Raw genomic sequence first — 18,196 nt, 5'->3', positions numbered from 1 at the left:
TGAGTGCCTTATGTCTGCAAGGATGATAATGATTCTATCACCTAGAATTTCCTTATAGTGTGTGCTGCCCCTCATCAAGTTATTTATGAAATATTATGGTACCAATGGCTTCCTTTGCTGATCCTTGGTCATACTCAATTTACTCTTGTTTCATACAGCATATGTAAACAATTAAGATAATATTAAAACTGCATGTGACCAAGGGGACATATATTAGAAATGAAGAATTCAAAGTATGTCTTTTTGAAAATCATATGATAGTAAACATAAGTGAGCCTAAATATTCCATAAGAATAATCAGATATCTTGTAAATTCTTTCAAAAGTAGCAACATACAAAATTAACACACAAAGTGAGTACTCCTTCTTTGTAAAAATCACTGAATTACTGAAAAGTAAATCAATGAAAACATGTCATTAACAGTAACTTTTAAAAGTATTAAGTTTCTTGGGAAAATTCTAACCGAGAAATAAAAGGCTTTTATGATTAAAAAAACAAAACCAAAAACAAAAGAAAAAAATGAAAAAAAATTCAACCCAAAACAAAACAAAATGTCTTATAAATTGAACAGATATCAGATAATGGAAAGATTCCCACATGTTCATGAATCAGTGAGATTTAAACAGTAAAAATTCTAGACCATCCTGTAGTAACATTTTGATTCTATCCTTTGAAAGCTTGATAAAATTTATAACACTCTTGATGTTATTAGGAGAAACAATATTGTAGAAGTGATTTTTTAAATTTCTTTCCTCCCAGTCTTCTGCCATGTTCCCTTGACCTCACCCATAAAGCCTCACCAACATCACTTCCTAAACATTAACTGAACAAGGCAACACCAATGAACATGGAAAACTAAATGGAATCTGAAACCTAGACAAAGAAATATAGGCAATTGCATGGCAAACACGAGTATGCGATTTTATCTAAAACAAGTGTATTTTTTGAATGCAGGAGAAAGATGAAACCTGTTTTCTGACCCAAACTGATAGTCTGTATATTATTGGTATGAGACAGTTAATGCTTAGAGTTATTAATGAGCAGTATTTATGGGTCTTTGTTATTTTTTTGTTGACACATACTTTTCCCCCTCTTTTTTGAATGACTACAGGGTTATTTATCATTTCTGTCCTCTTGTGTATATGTACGTTATCTTCAGCCTGCTGTTTGCCTTTTGTAGACCAAGATTGATGATGAGAAATGGCTTAGTGGTGCTTAAACTATGTAATGTTTCTCCTCTTTTGTTGATATGAATGATGCTTTTGCTCAGTAATAAAGTCTAGGCTAGTATCTGTATTCTTTGAAAACATGGAGAACGTTGATGCAGGCCCACTATATTTTAGAATATCCATTGAAAATTCAGGTATTAGTCTAATGTAGTTAACGTTATGTGTGACTTTGTCTTTTTCATTCATAGCTTTTTGTATTTTTATTTCTATGTTCAGTTAGCCTTTGACTATTATGTGTCTACTTGATGTTTTCTATGCTTCTAGTACTTTAACACATATCTCTTTTTGATTTGGTGTGATAAATGCAAAGGATATACAAGGTTAAAGAGAGTTCAGTTTCAAAAATGATTCCGCTTCTTTCTTATATGCAGAGAAACAGAAATGCTTTATATATTCTGTATATATATATATATATATATATATGCATATATATATATGTATATATATTCTGATATATTCTGATCCAACATCACCAAAAAAGAAATGCTTATTTGGCAAAAATCTTACAAGCATTTATGTCGACAGAAAGCTGCCTGCTCCAATACGTGTGAGTATCATTTTGGCTTTCTGTAGCACCTTTGTTCTCAGTAAGCTATTTAATCAAACTGAGGAATGTTTAGATAACCGATCTATGAGAGTAAGATCATTTTAAAACAGAAATAAGTTCCACTGTATTTTGAATAATGTAATTGAAAGAAAAAGAGAAGAAATACCATTCCCATGTTTTGCACTGACTGCATCAAAGATTCAAACCCACCAGCATGTTGGAGGAAATAATTCTATGGAAGTGCCCCACTAATTACCCAACTGTAAAGTCTTGCAGCTTCTTTATGACTCCACATTTCTCTGGAATCTCCCTTAATATCATTGCCTCTGAAATTACTCAATACTTAAAAATATCTGTAGGCTTTTCTTTTAAATTATCAATGAATTAGATGAGCACACTGTTTTTTATATATATTAACATCATTTATCCTAGTGGACTATATTTAAATGCCATCTAATATGGCTTAATCTATTTTAAATGAGTTATTAAACTTCTTTGTAAACATATCTTTAGTATCCAACATCTCTTTTAGCACTATAGCTGTGATAGGAATTTATGCTGTTTGTGAACAAATTTATCCTGTCAGACACATGAGCATTACTGCCAATTTCTTAGGTATTTTAGAGCAGAATTTTCTGGTAACCTTGTTTGTATTCGTGTAATCAATTTAAAATGGAGTAAACCTATGCATGGTAGTCATGTTTACAGAGTAAATTATGGAAGAATGATAGAAATATGCTTGGGCTTTTAAATGTGAAAGCATCTGTAGACATAGTTGAAAATAAGAAGTCACAGAATAAGGATATAAAAGTCTCAGAAATATGGTGAAAAAATATTTCTTCAAAACACAAAAGTTAGGATTCATAATAGAGGCCAGGACGAACAGTAAGTAAGATAGTGAGTTGATCTCTGGAAGGGAAATATGCCAACATTTACTTAAGATGCCAGGCTTGAGAAAGATATTGATAGAAGGAAACACAAAGTAATAGAGGACCATTCACCAAAATGCTTTGGGGAACAGAAGTCCAACAAAACCATGATGTTACAAATTGGGGAAAAAATGGATTAGGGAAGAAAATGTATTTGGAAGCTAAAACAGGAAAAAGTTCAATGACTACTTTATTCCTCTCAGTTATAGCTGTGCAGCCAAAACTATCCTTGCTCAGGTTCACAATAAAAGACATATTTGTGCTTCAGGTGTGGATCTCTAATACTACATCCTTATCCCACACAGGACATGTTATCCATAATTGCAGGGAAAGGACGAGAATCAGATCACATATTCGAAATTCTACCTGAAAATTCACACTGGTGCCTCAGAGAGAGGATTGACAGTGAACAACTCATTGAATGGAATAAAGAATGCGTGCTTGTAACAGCATCTGTCTTGAAGGTAAGGAAGGCTTTCACGTCACCAACATTAAGCATCCCTCTAGAGATGCATATGTGCTTTCTGTCCTTAAGATTACATGATGATGACTGTTTCCTAGAACTATGGACACGTGACCTCTTGATTAGAGGCATGGCAGGTAAAAGTCTGACAAACCCATCTTAAAGACACAGGTGAAGAGCTTCTGTTGGAAGTTAACATCCTCATATATCAGATGGGCTGTAGTTTGGCATTACAAATATTCCCACTGATTTCACCTCTGAACATACCCTGTGAATTAATAGCTAAACAAGTTATAATGGTGGTAAAATGTGCTTTATCAAATGCATGTATGTATTAAATAATACTTACCAAAAATATCCTTCACAAATAACAGTTCAAATTGACAAGTCCAACACTCACCTACAATAGGCTATCGATGTTGAACATTACCCTCCGTCTTGTATATACAAGAAATCATTTACCTTCTCAAACAAAAAATAATCCAGCACTTTCACTTTTGCCAGATATTGCCATTCTTATTCCATGTCAAATATTCAAGTATTAGCCTAACCTACTTTTAACTTGTCTAACACACTAACACTCCTAACTTGCCAGGGAGCTGCAGTGACTCTAGAGCAAATATCATTGTTTTATTTTTACTTGGGCCATGATCTGATTTCACCTTTCAGAAGTCTGTGGAGCTATGGCCCAGACATAAATAGTAAAAATAATGCTCTGGGATTAACTATGCTTACTAACATTAGGCAAAGGTACTGAATGATCCTTCCTTGGCCTTTGAGCTTGCCAAGTGTGTCTGATTCTCATTGCCAGAAACTTGAGACCTTACTGAAGTTAGCCATGTGTATTCACAGCAATTTACAGGTACAAGGGCACCTGGGATTCTTCCATTTTTATGGCTTGCTATCCTTAGTACAACATGAAAGTTCATTGCTGTATTTCATACAAAAGACAGTTTCTGTTCTTCAAACAATCTGATGCTTACAACTAAATTTAAATAGTTGAATATTTACAAATTTTAAGAAAAAGACATGAAACTGTGAGACCTTCTTACATGGAAAATAAGTAAGTTTCACCACTATTCCTGCTGGGTCTGTAAGCAAGGTGTACGTGTTTATAACAGCTTTACGCTGTGTGAGCCTAAAGTACAGATTCAACAATTACACAGTCAGGACGAGTTAATTTTGGGTGCTGTCATTTTTTGATTGTTGCCTATTTCCAGGAAGAGGACTTTGGTTTTGGTTTGATTGTTTTGGTGGATTTTTAAACCATCATCATCATCATCATTGTCATCGTCATCATTTTACATTTTTTTGTTTGTTCATTTAATGACTTGTATGCTGCCCCCTACCTATTCTCCCCTCACAGAGTCTCTCTCCTTCCCTGAGCTGAATTGGGGCCCTTGGGTTGTCCTCCCACCCAGGCACATCAACTCTCTTCAGGTTTAGCACATCTTCTCCCCCTAAGGCCAGGTGGGGACAGGTTTTCACAGGCAACAGCTTACAGATAGCCCCTGCTCCACATGTTGGGGGACCCACAAGGAGACTAAGCTTTACATTTGCTAGAAACCTTTACACAGAGCGGCTAACCCGGACCTGCCTCTGTAGATCAGCTGGCCTCTTAAATCACAGCTCCACCGGCCTCTAGAGTTCTGGCATTAAAGGTGCGCACCACCACACTCGGCCAAGCCTTGTTGTTAAATCAAGCTACTACTTTGTTTAATTCCGTTTTCTGAAGGTGGAGTTGGTATGAAAATAAACTACTGTATTTACTTGATAATACATCAATTCTGATGGGCTTGCTTTTAAAGTATCCAATACATTACAGACTCTGCTTAAGCCGAAAGGTTATGGTTTCAGAAAAATGTTCACGGTGATGGCCTCTCATCAACCTGTGTTTTCGCGTTCAGCTCTTTTGAGTATTAAAAACAAGCTAAAACAGACAGGTTATGTAAGTGTTTTATGCATACACTGCATACAAACACACACACACACACACACACACACACACACACACACACACACACACACACAGAGAGAGAGAGAAACCCAGAATGGTCCTTCTGTGTCCCAGTTAAAAATAAGTTCTAACTTGAGTCATGACTGTAAAATCTCCCCAGCGTTTAAGAAAAGCTGTTCTTCAAGCTGAGGAAATCCAACATGGTGTCAAGTACTCTACTGTTACAGGAAGCAACTACAGAGAGCTCTCACTCGCTCAAAGGAATCAGTGCCTTTTGACGCAGAACGAAAACCAAAAATCTCCCAACTACTGTCAATACTTTCAAAACTAGCATATCAGACTTGATTTTCATCAGGATGCTATTTGTTCCACACTAGTAATTCAAAACCAAGATCCAGATTATGTATATATACATATAATATTTGTGTATATATATATGTATATATATATATGCAAACAATTATTGTACTTCATTTCCATAAAAAATCTCAAGGCAGCCTCTCCTCATAGAAACAAGCGATGACAATCTGAGGCCACTTCATATTCGAACCTTCCTTTGCTTGTCAGCAGCATCTCTCTTCTTCGATTTGCTCTCATCGGATTCACTATCAGATAAAGATTTCCTTTTTGGACCATCGTTTTCTTTACCAGCTTTTCGAGAATGAAGAAGTGCTTCAATTAATTCTGGACAATCTAAATTTTCTCCTGGTACCCAAGTATTATCGGCATCTGTAAACCCCTTCCACTTCACGAAATAGTTCACTACACAATGGTTCAGTACTTTTTCTACCACAAATTCTTCAGGCTCTGCCTCTTCAACTCTTTTACTCTTTCCATTCTGTTTTTTTTTCCCCATTTTTTGCAATGTAGTTTTATTGGAGGCCATTTTTAAAATTAAATAGGAGACTTGAAGCACACTCAGATGCTCAGGGCCTCGGATTCTGCAGAGTCTCCCACCTGCGTGCTTCAGCTCAGCCACATCCTAGAGGAGGGGTTCCTCTAACATTTTTAAAGTCTATTTTTAGGGTTGGGGATTTAGCTCGGTCGTAGAGCACATGCCTAGCAAGCACAAGGCCCTGGGTTCGATCCTCAGCTCTGGGGAAGGAAAAAAAAGACAAAATAAAAGTTGTAAAGTCGGGCTGGAGAGATGGCTCAGTGGTTAAGAGCACCGACTGCTCTTCCAGAGGTCCTGAGTCCAAATCCTAGCAACCATGAGGTGTCTCACAACCGTCTGTAATGGGATCTGATGCCCTCCTCTGCTGTGTCTGAAGATGGCTACAGTGTACTTATATCTAATAAATGAATAAATCTTAAAAAGAGAGAAAGACCCATTACAGATAAAATAGGTCATCATCCTTAAAGCGGCAACTCATGTTTTCCCTGTGTTTCTCTACTTGTGGCTCTCCACAGGGCTACTAAAGACTCATGCACACAGATGACACGACTTGGGGTTTTTGTGAATAACTTGCTTTTCTACAAGATGGCAAAGGTAGTGCAAACGAACACTCATCTTCTGTGGTATAAATGATGCCTATTAAAGCAACCTCTGTGTAAAAAGCAGCCATGATCCTGAAAACGATTCCATCGGAATCTTTCCTGGAACAGAGAGATCCAGGGTTTTCAGAAACAGCAGCCTAGCACCTTAAGTAAGGTACTTCATGAAAGCCTGGTTTAGATACCGTGTCCATGAAATTGTAACTCATTTACAATTCCCTTTTCAAGCACACAGGCTGTCAGCTTTTGATCATCTGACAGGTTTCAGTGGACAGCTTCTTTCTCTCTCTTTCCTTTTGCAACTAAATAAAACAAAGAAACAAACACATCTCAAGAGGAGAGAGAGGAAGACACACACACACACAAAGAGAGAGAGAGAGAGAGAGAGAGAGAGAGAGAGAGAGAATATGAATGAAAGAAAAGACAACCCAAAGGAAGGGAAAGGAAGGGAATGAATGTACAACGTTCAGAATAAAAATTTGTTTTCCTGTGAAGAAAAACATTGCACTTCTGCCAATCCTAAAGTGTCTCTTGAAGGGATGGCGCCATTCTGTGTGCTCAGCTGTGGTAAGGGAACCAAAGTCCTGTCTCCAGTATTGGGTGCCTTTGCTTGGTCAACAGTAGCCACGCATCAGGATGGGTAGAGTCTGTCTCAGGAGGTCCTAGGCTGCCTCGGTTTGGAGAGTATTGTCACATTGGAAGTTGAGTCATCTTCTTTAGAAAATGCCCTACAGGAAACTAGAGGGGAATGCTCTGTCCAAGCTTTGTGAAGCCTGAGAAGACACTGATGACGTCGTTCCAGCATGGCAGCATTTCAAGCTTAGAAAACGTGGGGGACTCGAGGTTCCTGTCTGTCCCAGTGTTTGGTGCCGGAAATAAATATTCAGGAGTGTCTGGACCTCGTCCTCAGAGCTGCGTCCAAAGATCTCCCTGGGCCACAGGCTTCTGTGGAAAGAAAGCACAGCCAAGATTAGAGGCAGGCATTTGGGAGGTTTAGGTCTTTGTTAACATACAAATGTGTGCAGTGCTCACAGCGGCAGAAGGGGCACTAAAGGAACACAGATGAAAGACTTGCCAGCACAAGAATCACAGATCCCTGTAACCTGCCCTGTGGGGTGTTGGGACCTGAACAGGGATCCTATTGAAGAACAGGGTCAGCACCCACCAGTCGCTCAGAATTCAGTTTGTCCTTCCTACAGGCGCCCTTGGGAGGAACAGTGGAGTCACCTGCACTCCTTGATCTGTCACAGTGCTGCTTTGCCAAGGTCATTGTTCTTCAGGCACTCAGCATGGACTGCATGGCTGCCTCTGTGGATGTGAAGGGTGGTTCTGACCACGCCTCCTCGATGTGCAGTGGGTCCGTGGAGATGCCTGCAGTGGCCTCTGTCAGGTTCCTCTGATGGTCACTCAATTCTCTGGATGAGTTCCGAAGGTGTTTAAAAGAAACGTAATATATTCAGGGGGAGACGTCTCATCCCCAGAGTCTGTTTACTCAGACAGTGAGACAGTGAGAAAGAGATGTCCCTTACAGTCTTGCCTGCTTGGGCTGTGCATGCAGCTCAGTGTCAGTGCTCGTCTCCCATGGACAAGGTCCTGGGGTCAATCTCAGTCCTTCTACAAGTGCCTCTGCTCAACTGGAAAGGACACAAATGCACAGTGAGAGGACTTGATGGGGCACCTTCTGCTCCTAAGGCCGAGTGTCGGCAGACACATGGACAGCTCTGTCTTCTTTATAGTCAGGGTCCTGCTATATATGTGGCCCTGACTTCTCAGAACTCACTATGCAGACCATGTGCCCTCAGACTCACAGAGATCTGCCTGCCTCTGCCTTGTTGGTTGTGTGCTGGGATGGAAAGTGTGTTGGGCTCTGCCCTCCTGGTCTTTCCTTTATGAACTCAGCTCTGAGGAAATTTAATGAATTGTTTGCAGGTGTGGTGGCAAAGACCTTTAATCACCACAGGTGGAGTCTGGGAGTCCTAGGCTAACCTGGTCTACCAGTGAAGTTCCAGGCCAATCAGGGATACATTGTCAAAGAAAACAATTGACAGAGAAACAAAAACTAAAAATAGAGTAACAATGTTACTCTATGTCCATATGAGAGTTATTCATGTCCATTTAATATTTTTCAACAGAACTTAACTGTGGCTAACTACGTATAATGTCTGTCCCACTGAACAATTGCAGGGACACAATCCTGAATCTTTTTTTAAATTTTTTTTATTTTTTATTTTTTTATTTTTTTGGTTCTTTTTTTTCGGAGCTGGGGACCGAACCCAGGGCCTTGTGCTTCCTAGGCAAGCGCTCTACCACTGAGCTAAATCCCCAACCCTAATCCTGAATCTTTTAACTGTTATTGTCTTCCTGTGGATTAATGGGTGTGTGTGTCACAGTAGATATGTGGAAGTTAGAGAACAGCTATTGGGGCTCGCTCCTCTCCGTCCTCTGTGTGGGACCAGGGGATTGAACTCTGGTTGTCAGACTTGGCAGCAGCCCGTTACTGCTGAGCAATATGGTGGCCACAAATCCTCAGTCATGTGATTACTATTAATTGTTCACTTTATGTTGTTTTGTTCTTTTTTGAGACAGTTTCTCTGAGTAGCCCTGGCTGTCCTGCAAACTCACTCATGCTGGCCTAAACTCACAGAGATCTGCCTGCCTCTGCTTACAGATCTCTGGGATTAAAGGCACTTTGGACAACTTCCTGGAATGCCTTTGAAATTTTAAAAACAGGTTGTGTCGGCCAGGCGGCTTAGAGGTGTGTAAAACCACACCCCCACACACACCCCAGTTTATTTTAATAGATTGACTGGGTGGATTTGTCTGTCTTCACAGGGACATACTTTGGATAATAAGATAAGATTAAGCAATTTGGGTAGGGCGTGGCCTCTGAGTTCATGGTGGCTTTATAAGACAGACACAGACACAGACAGAGAGCCACTGGCAGGTCCTTCCTTATCCTCTCTTAGACGCCCAGCCTTCAAGAAGACCAGAGACCTCTTCCTTCTCTCTAGAGTAAAATGTTGCTGGGGCAGATCTTTCAGTTCTCCTTAGGAGGGAATGACACAGAGACAATGGAGCAGCAGGCTACCGGAAGATAAGACTGCAGCACAGCCCAGGCTCTCAGTGAGGGCCCAGAGAAGGCTGCTGGGAATGCTGACTCTGAAGGTCATGCAGATGAGGGTTCTGATGGAAAGGAGAACCATGCTGGGGACTGGAATAGAGACCATCCCTGTTTCCTTGTGGCTGAGAGTTTGGCTTCCTTGTGTCCTTGTCCAGAGGCATGTCGGAAGACTGAACTTCCAAGGGCTCGACCAGTGCACCTAGCGGAGGAGATCGCGAACCACCAAAGCGTCCAGCCTGCAGCTTGGCTGCTCTTAATGGCTTATAGTCAAATGAGAGAGCAACGGGATCGTTTGAAGGCCAAGCTGGCTAAAATGAAGGCAGAGCAGGAAAGCCAGAGGAGCAGCCCCCATGAGTCGAAGTCAGCTGAGATAATGAGGGGCCAGGATGAAGACTATGGATTCGGCAGGCCATGGTGTCACTGTCGCACGGAGCAATGTAAAGGCCAGAAGTACAAAGCTGCAGAGGCCTGGTTGCTCTCAGAACAGCTGAGGAGGAAACTCAATGTGAGCATGAAGATACCCTCAAGTTGGAGTCTCTGTGGATAGAATGTGAGGAGGTGATGCCTCCTGGTCCCGTGGTAATGGAGCCACAGCGGGAACACGAGAAGACCCCATTCCAAGAAGACTGAAGCAGGGGCGGAGTCCAGCATAGCCCAGAGGAGAGACGGTGAGTTCGAGGGCTGGGATTCGGCGTTTGCTGCACTGATGTGGGTTAGCTTCCCATTTTGGTTCTGTAACCACCACTCGCCCTCATGTTTGCCCGCCTGTGCCTCGGTCTTAAGAGTGTAACTTGATTTGAAACTCCAGGTTCACCTCTCCAAGAGGTTGACAAGGATCCGAGAGGAGTCTTGTGATCTTATCCTGAGATAAATTAAGTCCTTGGGATTATTCAATGGGGTTTCTGTTTGTGAGAATGATGTGAGTTCTCAGGAGCCAGTAAGAGCTGTGAGTTGAATGCTGGGAGTTGCTCCTGAGTTTAATGGAGGTGGTTCTTTCTGGAAGTCTTCGCTATTGGAGGTAACAAGTTTGAAACTTAATCCTGCTGTTGTTTCTAGAAAGGAACTTTGTAGTGATTTTTGTTTTTTTTTTTTTTTTTTTTTTTTTTTTTTTTCGGAAAGATTTTGTTTTTTAAAGAGGCCTAAGGACTGAATGCTAGTCTTATTAGGGAGGGGATGAGACCCTGGACAAAGCCGTGTGAGGCTTCCCACCAAGGTGTGGCTGTGCCTAAACCAGTGACATTTGGATCCTGGGTTCTCACACTGTGAGTTAAATACAAAGGACCTGACTTCACCTATGAGGTTATATAAGTTTTAGTGACCTAGTGTGTATAAGCATTCAAATGTAATTGTTAACGTAAGTCTTGTTTTTTCTTGTTTTGAGTCAGGGCCTCAACAAAGCCCTGACTATCCTGGAACTCAGTGTGTGGACTAGGCTGCCTTTGCCCTAACATTGAGGTCCTCTTCTCAGAGTTTCTGGGTGCTGAGATTAACTGTGTGCACGAATAACGAATACCCCCATGTTATGGGCCCTGTTTGAACAGTAAAGGATTTCCTCACTATTTTTTCTATGCTACAGAAAAGTCTCAAGATGTAACTCTGTCTGTTTTATTGACCCAGGGTTTCTCTGTGTAGCCCTGGCTTTCCTGGAGTGCTGTGTGGACCAAGCTGACTTTGAACTCAGAGATCTTTCTTCTTCTGTCTCCAGAGTACTGAGTTGAAAGACTTGTACCCTTACTGTCCAGCTTGTTTGTTTCAGTGCCAGACATTCATAGCATGGACCGAGCCTGGATGTGGTAATCCAAGCCTTTAATCCCTGCATTCGAGGCAGAGGCAGGAGGATCTCTGAGTTGGAAACCAGCCCGGTCTACATAGGCAGTGGCAGAACAGGCACTGCTATGCAGAGATCCTTTGTCAAGATAATAACCCAGCCAAAGCACCCTGGGCTGGCCATGAACCCACTGAAATGTTAAGGTTGTGGGGGAACTTTTGACTCTCCCTCCAACTTTTTTTTTGTAACGATTTACTTATTTATTATATATAAGTATACTGTGATGTCTTCAGATATACCAGAAGAGGGCATCGGGTATCATTTCAGCCGGTTAGGAGCCACCCTGGGGTTGCTGGGATTTGAACTCAGGACCTATGGAAGAGCAGTGAGTGCTCTTAGCCAGCTGAGCCATCTCTCTAGCCACGGACCCTCCAACTTCCTAGAAATGGAATTTCAGGCACAGAGCAGTCTTAAGCAGTGCTGTGGATCAGGTCTAGAAGGCTGGGCATCCTGCAATGGGGCCACACCCACTCCTCCCCAGAAGATACAAGGTTAGGAAGGAGGGGATGTGGATTTGCCTCAGTGGTAGAGCACTTGCCTAGCAAGCAGGAAGCCCTGGGCTCTCTCATCACCTCAGGGTGTGGGGTGGGTGGGGAATGGGAGGGGGGAAAAGAGGGAAAAAAAAAACCTGTAAAGCAATTTGGAATCAATGCTCAAGAAAGGCTCTGCCCAGTACCCAGAGTCTCCTCAGTCTGAGTGACCCTTGACCTTCATGTCATTTCCAGGGAGCAGGGACCCACTTCTGTAATGTGGGTACACGAGGCTTCATCTGAACGCCACGTTCCTAACTGGATCTGTGTGGCTCTGTTCACTTAGCTGTGATCCCTTCCAGCTGTACAGTGCTGGTTTCCCATTAAGGGTCAACCGTAGCTGAATTTAAATTTCAGGTTGGCTCAGACCATCCTCTCTAGCTGTGTGTCCTTCCCAAGGCGCCATCTATTCCACAGAGACAGCCCCTCTCTGTAGGGAAGCTCTGCCCATCAAAGGCTAAGGACTCTTGGGAGAAGCCAGTATGAGAGGCTGGGTTGGATGTGTGATATTTTTTCTTATTTCTTGTCGTGCATGGTATAATTGCAGTTTTCTGAGGGTCATCGCTGCCTGAAGTGGCCTAAAGATGTCTTTTGTAATTTATTTCCTTGTTTAGCATCAAGAGGACCTGATGCCCCCAGAAGCCTGGATTGCTGGATACGCATGTTTCTGTGATGTACACATATACTCACATGTTTATAAACTACTGGTGTATGCTGTGCCCTTGGTTTTATTCTCTGTGTATTGGAATTTATAATAAAATACTTTTCACTGTGTATATGTGTGTGTGTCTGTGTGGCCTGTGCACATGAGTGCAGACTCGGATGGAGTCTAGAGACGCAGTGAAGGCCGCTTCCCTAGCTCAGCTGCAGCCATTTTGTTCCGTGCCTTCCAATCATTTTATATTGTTGCTCACCCTGAAAAAACTGGCTTGATTTAACCCAGGGTCAAGCTGCCCACATCCCCTGTTATGCTCCGGGTGCTGTGAGGTTTGATAATCTTAGGGACTTCCATAACTATAAGCTCCACATAGGACCCATCAAATCAAAGGTCAGTTGCGGCTGTCATGTCTAAAGTGTCAAAATAATTTAAGTGAACAACAATTTACCTTAGCCCAACAGCCATTTAGAGACAAGGCCTTGTGTTGCTCCAGCTGCCTCCATCTGACTACATGGGTGAGGATGTCCTGGCATCCCCAGCTCTCTAGGCTTCAGTGAGGGCTGCTGGGACTCCAGTCTGCCCTAGCACGTCTGGCTCAGAGCAGCCATATTAAGTAGGAAATGTTGTGACCTTTTCCTCAGTGAAGGTGGAGCAGAGGGGTCATGGGACAGAGGGAAGAGGAAGTTAGGGTGAAAGGTCACGATTCCTCAGACCAAGTACTGTTTACCTTTTCCCTCACACTAGGATGGCAATGCATGAAGTAGGAAGTGTAGGACCAAGGTAGAGACACGCATGAGAATCACTAGGGAGAGATCAGATGGAGAGCGGCAGTGGGATGGTGCCCTGGTGCCCAGAGACAGACCTGCATGGTGATGGTCACAGAGAGCGGCAGTGGGATGGTGCACGGAACCAGGGCTGGAGTCAGAACAGGGAATGGAGTTGTATTTTCTCTACAGTTTAGTTTTTTAGAAAAGAGAAAATTCTGATGGCTTTAAGGGGCATTTTCGGTGGCAAGGAAACACCACGCTCAGTGAATTCCCTCATCTGTGTAGACTTTGTGTAGCAATTACAGGAGGGCCCTACCATGGCCAGGACTGATTTTTTTTGGTACTCAAGAAGAGAGGATTGAACATTACAGTCTTGGGCTGGAGACATGGCTCATCGGTGAAGACTGTTCCACCACAGGTCCCGAGTTCAATTCCCAGCACTGACAAGGTCGCTCTCAGCCATCCGAAACGGGATCTGATGCCCTCTTCTGGTGTGTCTGTAGACAGAGCCAGTGTACCCCATTCATGAAATAAGTAAAAATAACTATAAAAAAATAAAAAAAGTTACAGGCCTGGGTTACTCATGAGCTCCTGAGCTGAGGACCGAACCCAGGCCCTTGTGATCGCTAGGCAAGCGCTCTACCGCTGAGCTAAATTCCCAACCCCTCTCCTTCTTCTACTTCCTAACCTCCTCCTCCTCCTTCTTTTTCTCCTCCTTCCTCTCTTCCCTCTCCTACTCCTCCTTCAATCAAGATTATAATGTATACAGTTATGTGGTGCCAGTGATTTAGGTTTTAAGGCTGAATCTTGCTATGAATCCTTGCTGGCCTCGAATCTGTGGTCCTTCTGCCTCCGTCCCTGAAGGTCTGACATTACAGGTGTGTACCACTACACTGGGGTGTTAGGAATTCTTTCCATAGTCATAACTGTCCTTGAAATCTGTCCTTCCCAGAAAACCGGGGTTGGGGATTTAGCTGTCACTAAAGTCCCCCATAAAAAAAAAAAAAAAAAAAAAAAAAAAAAAAAAACGTATCAAAGTTTAGATACCTAAATATAGAAAATCCTTTGCCTCGTAGGTACGAAAACTATGACTCTCAAGACTTTCAAGACTTTAAGATCTGAGTCGTCAACTTAGAAATATTCACATATACAGGAAAGTGTTCGAATCTGACCCGGTGCAAAGAAAATATAGCTCCCGGGCTGGAGAGATGGCTCAGTGGTTAAGAGCACTGACTGCTCTTCCAGAGGTCCTGAGTTCAAATCCCAGCAACCACATGGTGGCTCACAACCATCTGTAATGAGATCTGATGCCCTCTTCTGGTGTGTCTGAAAACAGCTACAGTGTACTGTAATAAAAAAAATAAAATAAAATATTAAAAAAGAAAAGAAAATATAGTTCCCTAGGATGTCTAAATTCCTTAGGTGTTCCTGGAAAGTCCAAAGCTTATATAATTAGTGAATCACTCCTCTGCTATGTACACAGGGATTAAGTGTTACATGAACTTGTTTCTAAATAGCTTCCGGGAGGAGAGAATCTTTAATATCTAAGAAATCACACTCGGGCTTGGTAGTCAGAGAGCTATGCCAGTCAATATTCAGGGATGGGCATAGACATCTATGAAAACCCATCTATGAAAACAAGATGAGTTTTGCTTCTCAGTTCTGAAGTTACGTGTAGTGAAGAAGGACTGAAAAGAACATAAAGAGGAGAATGAGAAACCTTTGGGAAGCTAAAAATTAATTCTGTGAACATCGTGTCATTTCCATTTCTCTTCTGACATTTTTTTTTAAAGGGATATAAAACTATTTATTGACACAGACAGAATACGGCAGATACATAGGTGAATGCCAGCAACAAACCTGTGAACTGAGAACGGGACCCCGGTTGAAGGAATCAGAGAAAGGACTGAAAGAGCTTGAAGGGACTTGAGACCCCATATGAACAACAACGCCAACCAACCAGAGCTTCCAGGGACTAAACCACAGCAGGACTTAATGGCCAACATCAGCTCTAACCATGATTCTACTTCCACACCAAACAGATTCCATGAATCATAACCTTTTAGTACAGATCTTAACTTCCTACAAAGGAATGGTTCATCCAGATGAACCTTTACACAGACCGGCTGACCCGGACCTGCCTCTGTAGATCAGCTGGCCTCTTAAATCACAGCTCCACCTGCCTCTAGAGTTCTGGCATTAAAGGTGCGCACCACCACACTCGGCCAAGCCTTGTTGTTAAATCATGCTACTACTTTGTTTAATTCCGTTTTCTGAAGGTGGAGTTAGTATGAAAATAAACTACTGTATTTACTTGATAATACATCAATTCTGATGGGGTTGGTTTTAAACTATCCAATACATTACAGACTCTGCTTAATCTGAAAGGTTATGGTTTCAGGAAAATGTTCACGGTGATGGTCTCTCATCAACCTGTGTTTTCATGTTCAGCTCTTTTGAGTATTAAAAACAAGCTAAAACAGACAGGTTATGTAAGTGTTTTATGCATACACTGCATACAAACACACACACACACAACACACACACACACACACACACAAACCCAGAATGGTCCTTCTGTGTCCAAGTTAAAAATAAGTTCTGACTTGAGTCATGACTGTAAAATCTCCCCAGCATTTAAGAAAAGCTGTTTTTCAAGCCGAGGAAATACAACATGGTGTCAGGTACTCTACTGTTACAGGAAGCAACTACAGAGAGCTCTCACTCGCTCAAAGGAATCAGTGCCTTTTGGCGCAGAACGAAAACCAAAAATATCCGAACTACTGTCAATACTTTCTTTTTTTTTTTTTTTTTAAAACACTCAGTAGAGAATTTTATTTTAAGAACTATTAGTGAGAAACTGATGCAGGTAATTAAGTGTGAGGCACTAATTCCTGGTCAACTCTGGAAATATGTTTCTTCTCCAGTCCCCCTAAGGGGAAACTGTCGCACCGAGTGTCCAACACAACAATCCTTAAATGTACTTCTAAGCAAAACAAGGGCTCTGTTTACACAGTCTTTAGATTTTACTATTCTGAACTTTATTCTGAAACTCAAGTTTACCCCAAACCATCATTAACATAGTAGCTTCATGAAGCACAGTAGAATGCAAGTCCTCAAAGCAGCAGTGTAGCCTGGGAGGCCCTTTGCACCCCCGGCTTGGGGGAAATACAATTGGCCACAGCCACCTAGCAAGAAATCTATCTCATGCTATTCGGGAAGTGTCAGTCTAAGTCCTGACAGGGAGACATGGATTTCTACGTATCCACACATCTCATCTTGATGTCCTGAGGTTGCCAAAGGGACTCTTCACAGCTTAGCTTTGTCCGGCTGAAGCTGCAGGCTTTGCAGTTTCATGGCCAGGCCCATGTTACCGGCAATTTTCAGTTTACCTTGAAAGAAGGCCGACTGAGGGTTCATTTTACCAGTCATCCAAGCCAGCAAGTCTGAGTCAGCCATGGTGATTGTGCAGTCAGCCTTCTTATCTGAATCCGGAAGCACCGATCCTTTGCCGTTCTTCACGTCCACCACCCACGTAGCTTCTTTGCCCCCAGGGCCATCCTTCACTTTGAAGGCAAAAATGCCACCGATTTTCTTCACGAACTCTTCCCCTTCCTCTTCAAGCTTCTTCTCGATTTCCTTAAAAATGAGATTTGCCTTGAATCCATCCCCTGCAGAGCTGGTGGGAGCAGCTGAAATCTGGTGCGTTCTGAAGGAGCTGGCAGCTTCGGGAAAACCCATTCTGTAGAGGGTGACAACAGCAGCTCCTCCAAGGCCTAAATTGTGCTGCAGAGCCACCTTTGCCCCGGGAACCTCCTGCCAATACTTTCAAAACTAGCATATCAGACTTGATTTTCATCAGGATGCTATTTGTTCCACACTAGTAATTCAAAACCCAAGATCCAGATTATGTATATATACATATAATATTTGTGTATATATATATGTATATACATATATGCAAACAATTATTGTACTTCATTTCGGGACAAGAAAGCCAAGGCAGCCTCTCCTCATAGAAGGCGATGACAATCTGAGGCCACTTCATATTCGCCTCCTTTGCTTGTCAGCAGCATCTCTCTTCTTCGATTTGCTCTCATCGGATTCACTATCAGATAAAGATTTCCTTTTTGGACCATCGTTTTCTTTACCAGCTTTTCGAGAATGAAGAAGTGCTTCAATTAATTCTGGACAATCTAAATTTTCTCCTGGTACCCAAGTATTATCGGCATCTGTAAACCCCTTCCACTTCACGAAATAGTTCACTACACGACGGTTCAGTACTTTTTCTACCACAAATTCTTCAGGCTCAGCCTCTTCAACTCTTTTAATCTTTCCATTCTGCTTTTTTCCCATTTTTTGCAATGTAGTTTTACTGGAGGCCATTTTAAAAATTTAATCGGAGACTTGAAGAGCGCTCAGATGCTCAGGGCCGTGGATTCTGCAGAGTCTCCCGCCTGCGTGCTTCAGCTCAGCCACATCCTAGAGGAGGGGTTCCTCTGACATTTTTAAAGTCTATTTTTAGGGTTGGGGACTTAGCTCAGTCGTAGAGCACAAGGCCCTGGGGAAGGAAAAAAAAAAGACAAAATAAAAGTTGTAAAGTCTATTTTTGTTTGTTTGTTTGGTTTGGGATGGGTTTTTTAAGGTTGCTTTGTTGTTTTGGTTTTTGTTTC

At 42.2% G+C, this 18,196-nt stretch overlaps 1 protein-coding gene and 1 pseudogene across 1 annotated transcript; both read right to left on the bottom strand.

The window, feature by feature from the left end:
- Window positions 1–16,541: 16,541 nt before the first annotated feature.
- LOC116914798 (non-specific lipid-transfer protein-like) lies at window positions 16,542–17,335 on the bottom strand. The gene has a single exon (XM_032919248.1). The coding sequence runs from the start codon at window positions 17,262–17,264 to the stop codon at window positions 16,833–16,835; it is 432 nt and encodes a 143-aa protein (XP_032775139.1). The 5' UTR covers window positions 17,265–17,335; the 3' UTR covers window positions 16,542–16,832.
- Window positions 17,336–17,381: 46 nt separating this feature from the next.
- Window positions 17,382–17,997, bottom strand: LOC116914994 (annotated as a pseudogene).
- Between the last annotated feature and the right edge of the window lie 199 nt (window positions 17,998–18,196).

Source organism: Rattus rattus, chromosome 13 (genome assembly GCF_011064425.1).
Source record: "Rattus rattus isolate New Zealand chromosome 13, Rrattus_CSIRO_v1, whole genome shotgun sequence".
NCBI lineage: Eukaryota > Metazoa > Chordata > Mammalia > Rodentia > Muridae > Rattus > Rattus rattus.
Note: the sequence above shows the minus strand (reverse complement) of the source record. Positions and strands in the feature narration are given on the sequence as shown.

What these genes read in the sequence shown, in the direction of transcription:
- LOC116914798 (XM_032919248.1), bottom strand. Translation starts at nt 17,264, where the DNA reads ATGGGTTTTCCCGAAGCTGCCAGCTCCTTCAGAACGCACCAGATTTCA.